The following is a 12116-nucleotide window of genomic DNA, read 5'->3' as shown; positions in this document are numbered from 1 at the left end:
GACATCTGAGAGAAAAATAAAGTCTCTACCGGGGAAAATATGCACGGTAATTTTTGTTAGTATTTTGAGTAGAAATTAAAAAAAAAAAAACAATTTTAATTCTCAAATATCTTAAAATGATTTTCTTTAATTTTTATTTTTTAAACAAACTTTTGAAAAATCCAAACTTTTGGCATGGATTCTTGTTTGTTGAAAAAAAATCGTACAACATGGTTAGTGCCGCTATTTCAATTTAGTAACTTACACTTTACGTTTTCAACGATTTCTCGTTAATGATACAACCGAAAAATAGTATCGACTTGATCTGAATCACATTATCCGTTTCAAGCCATAGGTTATTTGTTTTCCTTGATTTATTTTCCGTCGATCTTGTTTTCCGTGCTGAGCACCAATGCTACCGACGCCAGGGAGGCAGCTCCCACACCTGGACCCTACCTATCGACCGATTGGGATTGAACCCAAGCCTGCTGGGGTGAGAGGTAATCACGTTTACAACTATACCACCAGCGCCGCTGCCATAGGTAATTGAGTATTTAACACTTTTCTTTTATTGTTTGCTCAACAATCCTTAAAAAAATTACCGTGTTTATTTTTCCCAGAAAGACTTTATTTACTCTACAACTTTTTCTCAGACGTTATCTCAATTAGAAGTGATGTTTTCGTGCTACAATTTATTAAAAATGTCAAAGACGCCATTTCGAAAAAAGTATGTGAATGATTGCCCATATCAAACAAAAATGCAAAATTTCATGCAAATCGGAGAAAGTCAATTTAAAAATTCATTCATTTTTGCTATTTGGCCTGGAACTGCTTAGAAGGAAAAATCTGCTATGCAATATTTTAAACTAGGCATATCTTTTTGGACCTCGATAGAACTGCTTATGTTTTCAAAATGGAGGCATCTTTTATGAAAAATCATAGGCTAAAAATTCCTCAGCTGAAAATGTTCCTACATTTGAAGTTTCGTAAAACCTTTCAAGTCAACCTTAAATCAATTTCTACGCCGATAACCATCTCCAAATTTTTCTAAGCCCTAGAACCTTGCAAAGCTGTCCAAGTTGGCGGTCTTAAAATGTTGATAAAATTCGGGATCCTATTTTTTCCATTGAATAAGATCTTAATTTTTTCAAAGGTACAGACAAAAGAAAGTCCCGAAATGTTAAATTTTTCTAAGCATTTTAAATATTTTCTAAAAGTTTTCCTTAGTTCAAGATTATGTAATGTCTTCAATGTCTGATTAGGGTAACAGGGATCTTGAGAATTTGTTCAAGTCGAAAAATTAAGAAAATTGTTCCAACGATTTCTTTAAGTTCAATATATTACTTTTCAAAATTCGGCATATTCAACCATTAGGCCTAATGGTGTTTGGTCTAATGACCCTAATGGCGTTACCCTATATCATTCTAAGGGTTACTGATATTCTAGAACTTCATGGAACTCTTTTAATTCTTGCCTTCTTAGAACATGTAGTCAACAATTCATGTACTCATATAGAACCAGATTTTTTTTTGAATTCCCAAGAGTTCTGGGTTGCTTGATACCGAGTAATTCCTGAAAATCTGAGAGTTGCTACATGTTTTTAACGTTCTTAGAGTACCGGGATTTCTCGAACTTTTCATGAGTTCCGAAATCCATGGAGTTCTGAGTAATCTTGCAGATTTTCGTGTTCTGTGTTCCATGACAACAGTTCCTGTTGTCATGGAAGTTTTGAAAGTTTTCAATGAATTGGATTTTTTAAAGCCTTGGTTATTCAGAGGATTGCCAGAGCTCAAATATTTTTTAGTTTATTTCGATAAAAAAGAGCTCAAATATATTATATTAACAAAAAAGAGGTAGCGTGAAAAGGGTCATGATGGGGCGAAACAAGTTGATATAGGTCGAAGTTTTGAGAAAAACCACCATCGTGAAAACTCAATCACCTGGCAAATTTCCATAGCTGATGGATCAACCTATATCCACAGCTAAATAATGTGCGGTAAAGAACATGGTGGAAAGACAGTAAAAGCACATACAAACAGACGTAACACTTCATTGTGTATCTTCATTCATGCATTTAACGGTTGATTTGAATATTATCAGTTCCGCGAACTACTCGCCGCAGCGCTGGCATCGGATCACTTTGACGTTTCTATACATTCTATAGAACTTTTATGCAATATTGTTTGCGAGCTAGCGAGCAAGCTTGTTTTCCGCGAGAAGCCCGAGAGATGTCGTTACTGAGGTCATATGTTTTGAGATACTATGTTTTCAAGAAAAACTTTTTCAAAGAGTTACGTCTGTTTGTCTGTGGTAAAAGTACTACCAGGACCCCATAGTGTACCAATATTTTGATTAACGTTGTGGTCAAACCCAAATGAGGATCGTGGAGCCGTTATCGTAATCCGGTATCCCAAACGATAGTCATCAACCACCGTTAGACACTAGTCCTTGTACGTCACTAGCCTTGAGCGTCGCGGAATTGTGACAAGTACACGAACGACTCTGTAAACATAAATAAGATAAGTCGAAAGCGAAGGAAAGGAAGGAGAAGATAGCAGCAAGTGTGGTAGCGGGACGAAGTAGTGGGTCCAACGAAGGCAGTAGAAAGTAAAGAAAGCAGGTCAGATTAGCTTAATAATGCAGGTGGAGTATAAATGTACACTGAAGCAAAGAGTTGTTTAAATGGCAATCCGAGCATTCTCCTGATCTGCGTAGTAAGGGATAAGCGTGCCTACTAGCATTGGGCGACCGATTTAATCAATCATTTTGAATCGATCTTTTGGAGCCGGCGCCGGTGGTGTAGTGGTAAGCGTGACTGCTTTCTAACACCCCGATGGGTCTGGGTTCAATCCCAGCCGAGGTCGGTGGGATTTTTCTAAGGCGTAAAAATCTCTGGTCACTTCTTCCTTCGGAAAGGAATTAAAACCGTTGGTCCCGGCCCATGTGTGTTGAATTGAATGGGTGCGATATCCTACGCAGGTGTGAAAGCTGCCTTCCTGCACATTCGATTGCCGTCAATGGATGGCAATCGATGTCCGTCGGTGATTGGCACTACACGGATAGAAATCTCCTTATACCTTTTGGCAAATTTCTATTGCTTATTATTCATAAAATGTATAAGTCAACTAATAAGCAGACGCCTTGCAAAAAGTTAATGAATATCATGTGTCAAATGAAATGTATAAGCGGTCACACATACCGGTTATGCATTCTTATAGGACCTATGTGGTTTGTCTTATGGAATGTATAAGGCTGATGTTTTGGCAAAAATGTATAAGTGAAACACATGGATAAAATAATTGATTTTCGTTTCGTGTAGATTGCGGAACAGAGGCCGACGTTAAATAAAGGAAAGAAGAATCGATCTTTTTTCAAATATAACGAATCATAGGAAAGTTGGTGAAGATTAACGCCAAGTTCATAGTAGTAATTATGTTTGCTGGAGTTTCAGAAGTTAATAAATGTTAATAAATAAAATTATATTTTTTTTTCAATTCTCAATGATCGGGAAGGTCAATAGTTATTGCAGTCATACAATTTTTTAAAATCTGAATATCATGAAATTACTGACCATCTATGAGTTGCTTGATGTTTTGAATGATCTTGGAGTACCGCAATTTGTTTGAGCTCTATATGCTACTGGAGTTCTATTAGCTGCTCGAGTTCTGAGAATGTAGTCCCGCCATAGTTGATACAGTCATCGAAAGTATCCAATGTATTTGCATTTCTCGTAGGTCTCATAAGTTCTGTTGGTTGCTGAAAATTCAACCAAAATGTAAGGGGATTGGCATCTGCAGAATGTGGTACCCGGAACGTTTTTTTATAATTGCCATTATGGTCGTAAGCAATTTTGACACCAATGAAAGCCATTGTTAAGAAATACTTCTTTTTTTAATTTAGAAGCGTATAAAAGTCTTTACATTGTCGGCGTGTCAAAAATTATCACGGCGGTGTGCCGACTCACATTGGTGTAGCTAGACAATTTATCTGGAGGGGGCCTAGATAATTCTGGAGGGGGGCTAGATAATTCTGGAGGGGGGCCTAGATAATTCTGGAAGGGGCCTGGCCCCCTGGCACCCTCATTAGCTACGCCAATGCTGACTCAAAATCATCGGCGGCGGCGGCTTGAGAAAAGTGTCGGCGGTGGCGGCGTTGCACGGCGGCACACAGGTCTATCCATAATTTTGCATTTTTAATGAGCTTTTTTTAATATATCCAAAATCGGCAAGGACATTTTGAGATATGCAGGTTTCTATATTTTTTTTTGATTTTAACTTGTTTTCTTTCTATCAGACGTCATTTCGATCAGAAGTGCCGCTTCCGTGGTACAATTTTTTGGAACAATTTCAAAGAGGTAATTTTGAAAATATTACAAGATCCAAAATGGCCGAATTTTAGCAAAAATTTGAATCCTTGCCCATAACATACAATTGTGCAAAGTTTCATTCAAATCGGAGACGGTTGAGTTTTTCCGATTAGTCATTTGGCGTGCAACTGCTCATATATTGCGGCTCTTAAGAAAATTTTCCATCTAGTGGCTACCGTAGAGTTCTACCGCAGCTTTCAAAATGTTAAGGCCAGTATAAGAAAGAACTGAATGCTGAAAAAAATATGGAGCGATGCAAAAAATGTATTATATTTGCTGGCGATTCATTGAGTTGTGTTCATTTAATGGCTTATTACACTTATTTTTGCTCGCATATTTTTTGCGCAGTTAGGCTGTAATTAAACCTCTCTAGTAAAAGTATAGACGACTGTCACAATTCTAACTGTCGAAATCCGTTCGATTTGCAATTCATTCCAGCAGTCACATTTCCAAACGTCATAAATACAAACTTTCCCCATTCATTCCACATTGCATACAATAAACATACAGAAGGATAAGGCTGCCGAGTACTACAAGAACAGACCGAACGAGATCGACCGTTCGCTGTTGACGGTGATCCCGGAGGCACCGCGAATATCGCAGCAGGGTTTTCCGGCATTCTTCGACTGGACCATGTTCACACTCGACGAGGATACCGACGATGTAATGTTCTATTTTCACGAAACTGATTAGTTTGAGAACTCTATTTTAACACTGAACCAACCCCTATACCCGTAACCCATTTCAGAGCAACGGTTCGCAAACGAGAATGAAACCCTTTTTATCGCAAAATAACTTACTAGATAACGATGTAAATAATTACAATAGTGTTTCCAAGTCTAAATCTGTGCACAATCTCACTAACGGGACGCTAACTGTTCTCCCGAACGACGAGAGCGAAAGCGAGACCAAGAACAAGTAATTATCGAGACTAATTTGCTGTCCTGTGTTTCCGTCCGTCCACTTTTCTTTCCATGTGTTTTCTAAGCTTTCCTATTGTTTCTTCAATGTACCCTATGCAATTCAAATCGCACCTTTGCCAGAGCCAATAATAATACAAGCATCCATTTGTTTCCACACCTTTAACCTACCTGTAGGGAAGAATCAACGGTGGGGGAAGAGGAACCGGAATCAAATCAGCCGGAATCGACAGGTGCCGATGCCGGTGAGTCAGAAATCAACGGCAGAAATGGCGGTTCTGACCCGGATGGCAACGGCAACGAGGAGATGGGCGATCTGCTAGATATGGAGGAAAGTAGAACCCCCGAAGACACGAATCAGGTAGTCACGCATGGCGATTGAAATGAACTTTTACTCTTCCTTTCCGGTGCCAATGCGAGAGAGCGTTTTCTTCTGTAGTGTACATTTTCCATTTTCCCATCGGTTTTCGTTTTTACTTCTTCCTTCTGATTTACGTATCCTCACCAAAAGCGAACACGTATATAACACACATACATACACATACTTGTACAACTAATAGAGACTATCTAGAGTGCAAACACATCCAGAACGACCGGTGGTAGATTGTAATTAAACCAAGTCCTATGCCATATTTGTATGTAACATTCTGTAGTTCTCAATATAGAAAAAAAATAGTCAAAGCATATTTATGAAAACAATCAGATAAGACGGTCTCCTTGTTTAGAGCGCCGTAAGCGCGTATTGATATCTGAAAGCGGATCTCTGTGTAATTGCATATAATTATCGGAATTATTACAAGCTATCAACTCGCGGCTGCACTGCTTGTTTGTTTTCATTTGATTGCATTATTGTTTTGTTTGGGGGAGACAATATGGGTGCATCGCATGGTCTGCTATTTGGTTAAGGGGGGCCAAGGCCTATAGGCAGTGCTGTAAGCGGTCACCGTAGTCGACGCATTTTCTGTGATAATCGGCTGCCTTTGCTTCCGAAACTTGGAAAACAAGCTATCAAAGTCGCCGAAGACCGGCACGTGTTTATGTATTTTAGTTTTTCTCATAATAAGAGCTGCTAAGCTAAGCAACGATGGCTTAGTAAAAATATTTATGATCAGAAATGGTTTATTTACACAAAATTGAGGAATTAGAATGAAATCACAATGTGTATGGATACAAACAGACTTTCGCGCACGACAAAAAAAAATGAGAGAAATAAAAGTAGAAGGGGCACGAACGGAAGCTTGACGTAGGACCGCTAGTGGACGGAATCATTGTGAAGAGCATTTAGTTCTTTTAATTGATCAATCATCTATTATCTTAACTCTTTCTGTTTTTGAATTGTAGGCGTACCAAATTTGTAGTAATTATTTTAAAAGAGAAAGTTGATGAAGAGAATCAATCAAAATCACTTACACCCCTGCTTCCAAGTTTGGTTACAAGATTACAACTCTGGAGAGCATTTTGTGTGGTCGTTGGGGGCCTGTGGTTCTGAATATGGACAAACAGGCACAGATAAATTCTATACCAACTCTTTACTGTTATAAGCTTGATGGCCCTGAAAAGGGCCGTTTTATTGTAGAAGACATCCATGGCCACTTACGTTTTTTTTTAGCATCACGGACTTCATTTTCCATGAACACCTTCAGCACACCTCGTAGTTCAGACCGGAGATACGTTTGACACCACCACGGCGAGCCAGACGACGGATGGCGGTTATCTCGAAGAACTTTTCGATGACGCTTGACGCCTCTTTAACGAAGACCTTTTCCTCCTTTGACACGACCAGCTTGTTGGATGTAGAAGAGTGGACTAGCCACCATTTTCATACGGCTGCTATTGCTGTTCACCACGCCGTCCGAAGCGAAAATGAGCTAATGTCTTTAAACTTTTTTTTAAAATGATCTTTATTTCTTGTGTTTGTGTGGTTTACATTTATGAATTTTTCAAGTGACACAGATGCGTCTTTTCAACTTTAGTACATTTGAGATTTTAATTATTATTTACAGTTCCTAGTCCTATCAAGTCTATTTTAAAGTATGACCACCTTGGTGGGATTGGTTTGATTATGAGCTAATGCCATACAGCAGCGCTCTTTTATATCGTTTCAGGTTAAAACAGAATGATGTGCAACCAAGTGGTACTCGATTATGAGGACTGGGTTTGGGAAGAACGTTTCTTTCATGAAAACAGTGATAAATTATATTTTTTTATTTGTACATTGGACAATGCTTGACATTACCACTTTTTCAATAGCTTCACGTTAAAAAGCCGGAAGCAGTGATATAGATGTGTAGAAAGATTTCTGATCGATTGCTGTTAAAATTATTGAACTTGGTTCAGGAGCAGCTGAGTTATTAATGTGCAAAATCTTTCATAATTTTGTTTCATGTTCCATTTCAGGTTTTCACAAAGTGTACCCCCAGTATAGAAATGAAAGACGTAGTCCTACGTCAAAAGTAAACAGTGTCAACCCCTGGCCTGGAGCTTATGGGTGCACATAATGCCAAACTTGACCATTTTCTTATAAAAAAAAATCAGATTGACCGCCCACGGTGGCTGCTCTGTTATTACCAGATCAGCTTCAATTACACAGAGAACCAACAGATGATGTTTGGGACTAACATTCATCCTCAATGTGTAAGAACTGGAGATCTAATATTTAGCAATACCAGCGCCGGCCGTGTCCGAATGCAGGTCAACTAGGGAATGGGAAGGAATGTGTTGACGTGGTTACTCGCTGTGAAGGAAACCGAGAAATCCTCTGCGCTTCCACGAGAAATCACTGGGATGTTGGATGTGGGGAAAGGTTGCACGCACGCACACGCAGGGATCGTTTTTTGGTAGAGCGATTATAATACACAAACACACACACACACGCGCGCGCACTCATCCAATTTCTATTTTTAGATCAGGACTCACACTGTGGTAAGTGATGCGATCGGTGTTAAAGAAGAATTTGTTTTCATTAAAATCTAGTGGGTATAGAATAAGGCAAAGTGAAAAATTGCAAGGAAGGGACGGGCCTGGGATTGAACTCCCGACCTTCTGCTCAGTAAGCAGAAACGGTAACCACTGAGCTACCGAGCCTCGTCTAAACTTGACCATTTTCTTATATGATAAGAAAACATATTGTAAATTACTCAACTTAATTCTTGACAAGTTTAATTTTCTTTTTCTTTTGTGAGTGATAACATTTCAAAAATACCTCTGTACTACATAGTTTGTAACTAAGAAGAAGATGAGACAACTATTTTCTTTTTTCTGTGGCGTGTTCTTCTTCTCTCGCGGAAACGACCGTGCAAAAACTATTTCATTATGGGTGACGCAGTCGACTTTCAAAATACAAGAAAATAGATTCCTTGTTGTAAAAAAAATCATCAAATGAATACCTCCAGTATGCAAGGTGTTTTTGAGGTTATGCTGCCCCCTCGTTAGAGTTGACGTTTAACGCTTTGTGTTATCAAAACAATCACAGCAAACATTTTTTAATTACATATTCGATCAATAATTGATTGATTATTTTTTGTTCGCTGTGCTGTCATTTTTTCACCAATGAGATTGCAGACAATGTTTGAAACGATGGGTGATGATCCTCTGGAGAAGTTAATGCTTACTTGTCATGATATTACAAATTGTTACTTTTCGGTTCGTTAATTGATTATTCGAATAAAAATCAAACATAACTAGATGAATATGAAACGAATTCCAAGCGTCGACAGACGAGTGGTCCAGATATAAGACCCGTAATCTCAACCAGACTTGGGAAAACACCCACCGGCACTGCGAGCCGTGCAAGAATATTGCTCCCCGTTCAAAGCTAACACGCACTCGGTTTCGGTACCTCTTGTCGGCTCGCCACCGATACGAACAAGAAACCTGAACGCGGAGCCGTTTTATTCGGCTTGGTGCCGTGCTATGGTTATTCGGTGCGCTCCGTGCGGCTCCGTGCCAGGGTCCGGTGCCAGACAGAATGCAGTGCTTCTTCTTCTTTTTTTCCACTATCGCAGTCTGCTAATTTTTTTTCGTTCCTTTTCTGATTGACCCTGAAAACCCCACAAACAACTGTCATTATGTGCGTGAAGCATGGCGGGCTGTTCCGTACTCTGTCGCTCAAATGACAAATCTCAAAGGAGCTGTTCACTAACTACGTATACAGTTTGTTTGGAATTCTTGACCCCCCCCATTTTTAAAATTTGTATGGCCCGTGGACAATTGCCAACCCCCCCCCCCCCCCTCACCATTGTCTACGTAGTTTATGAACAGCACCTAAGGAACTATCACTCTGTGAAAAGCCAATGCCGTCAAAGCGAATTAATGCAACAGCGATTTTCACCATGTAGCATTAATGCGGCAAATATTATTGCCTTAAAACCATAGTTTTTTTTTCCCGCAAAGGTCAATTAAAAGTTAATTTTGCTGTTCTTTTTTTCACTGGCGAATACAATTTGCTTCACTATAACTTTATTTAGAAAACTTTCTCTAGTTTACGCAGCGCGGCACAATATGTACCAAACATAATCGTAGACGAGAATTGGCGTTGACGGCGATTCTGTAGCTCTTTACTCCTATGATTTTTTTTCTTTATTAAAGTGATTTTTCGCCTTAGGCGAGTTCATCTCTAATTACTCCTATGAGAAAATCCATAAGCAAACGTCAGACTGTGCGTGAAACATGGCGGACTTTGTACTATCCTTTGACTCCACCGAAAATTCCCATCAGAAAATTGTCTGTCCATTTGCCGGAAGAGAAAATTTTTCGACGGTGCCAACGAAAATGGCCAACACATCCGTATCCGAACGGACCCTGTTCCTGTCGAGAGAAATGACAGACGCAATTAAGAACGCGTTTTAAGTTTGCTTCACACCATGGATTCTTATGTAAAGGGAAAACCTGCTTGCCCATTTTTCTAAACTATTTCAGAACAAATTTCTTGAGTTCATCGAGTATAATGAAACTATGAGCTACTTGCTACCACTTCCATTGAAAAACTCAGTTTTGACAAAAACGCAAATGGGACCGAGTATAGCGCAACACCAACAACGAACGATACGAAATCATGAGTGGTTCGTTGGCTCCGTGCCGCACGGTGGCGAGCCGAAGCCCGTAGCACCGCGTTCGGGTTTCTCTTTTGGTTCGGTGGCGTGCCAACATGTTGCACCGACACCAGGTGCTTTATCGAAGAAACCCAGTGCTGTGCATACATTAGTAGTTTGCCACCGAGCCGCACCAAGCGGTGTTTTTACCAAGTCTGATCTCAACGTCCATGGTTCGGTTCCAGTCTGCTCCATGTTATTATTTTTTTTGTCGACATTATTTTTCATAAGGCACACAGCTAAAAAAAAGTAGTGTAAATTTCCGTTACTATGATGCACATAAATGGAGCGTCATATATCATACAAGTTTAGGTTATAGATCGTGTAAATTTATGAGACATATCATGGAATATTCCATATATTGTATGCAACTGTCCACTTTTGTTTGCAACATTTCTTGCAAGCTGCTAGTTTACGTGAAAAGGAAATTTACATGTATGAATGTTTGCATGCATGGATGTTTACATCGCCAGTAAAATTCAGAATTTTTTGGTGTGCAAATCTATGAAATTCATACCGATTTCTTGTGGCTAAAATTCATAAGTGGTTCTTATGGAATTCTTACGTTCTTCTGCCTCGGTGTAAGGGCCGTCCATAAATAATGAGATAATTTGAAAGGGACCTCAAGAAAGATAATCTGAAAGGGCTAATTACAAATTACGTCCCCATGGTACATAAAAAAAAACACGAGTGCTGACCGGTTGGTGTTTTTTCCATAAGGCCAACGAAAAAAAAAAAAAAAATTCAGATCAATTGTAATGTCAGATAAATACAATGTGCTTAAAACACTTTTTGACACTATTTTGAATAACATAATAGTCTACTTTTCCTTAATAAAATAGTAGTATCTAAAAGTACTACTTTTCAACAGTCTTGAGTGCAAACAATGTTGAACAAGTTGCGTAGTTCGATTTTTTCAGCACTCGTCGTAATTATCCAACTCGTACAAATTAAATATTTTTACAGGGTGAAAGGTCATTCCTGTCAATAAAGTATATAGTCATAAAAATCGAGGGGGACGACTCTATCTACGATGCAAAAAAGATTGTGTTTTGCTGTGGCTAGCTGCGCGCACGCTGAGTAGATAGAAAGAAGATTGATGACGATTTTGAAGATTTCCTGCAAAAAGATGATGCGCGATGCAAGTAGATGCGAGAAATGAAAGAAGATTTTTCGAAGATTGATTCGCTAGTGTGAGATTTAGATGTGTCGCCCCCGTCGATAAAAATGAGAAGATGATGTGAAATTTAATTTTTAGTGTATTTCCTGTTTCGTGTATCTATAACATTTGTCCTAACTTTGTCCAATTCAAATCTTTCTTCCTTTCCTTTAATTACGAGCCGCAACCGTTTTTGAAAATCGTTACGATATCTTGAGGCATTTCATCCCATATTTTCACCAAACGTAAGTTAAAAAGTTTCCACGGTTAGTCTCTTGGTATTCCCTATTTCGCCTAATATGTAGCCCCATGCAAAGCAATGGAGAGGATTCAAATCGGGTGAGGAGGCAGGTCACTCTTTCGACGAAATGAAATCCGAGAAATTGGCCTCACACCAAGCCTGTGTAACTTTTTCCTGATGGGACGGTGCAGAGTCTTGTTGGAAGCAGTATGGTGCATTCTTATAATGTTTTTGGACGAAGGGAAGCAAGTGGTTCTTCGAAACATTATCGATGTAATATTTACTGTTGATTTTAACACCAGGTTCAATGAACAGCAATGGAACTTTCAATGTTTTGGAGAAACATCCCTTAACCATCACC

The 12116-nt window shown here is 39.1% G+C and overlaps 1 protein-coding gene across 1 annotated transcript in view; it reads left to right on the top strand.

The window, feature by feature from the left end:
* Positions 1-12116, top strand: part of LOC135703850 (uncharacterized) — a 63888-nt gene that overhangs the window by 30992 nt on the left and 20780 nt on the right. Inside the window, exons 5-7 of the mRNA XM_065225193.1 lie at positions 4856-5008; positions 5094-5263; positions 5443-5626. Coding sequence (XP_065081265.1) covers positions 4856-5008; positions 5094-5263; positions 5443-5626 — 507 coding nt within the window. The remainder of the gene's footprint in view (positions 1-4855; positions 5009-5093; positions 5264-5442; positions 5627-12116) is intronic.

This window comes from Ochlerotatus camptorhynchus, unplaced genomic scaffold (genome assembly GCF_037179485.1).
Source record: "Ochlerotatus camptorhynchus isolate MF236.1 unplaced genomic scaffold, CSIRO-AGI_Acam_v1.1 ptg000222l, whole genome shotgun sequence".
In the NCBI taxonomy this organism is placed as follows: Eukaryota; Metazoa; Arthropoda; class Insecta; order Diptera; family Culicidae; genus Ochlerotatus; species Ochlerotatus camptorhynchus.
Note: the sequence above shows the minus strand (reverse complement) of the source record. Positions and strands in the feature narration are given on the sequence as shown.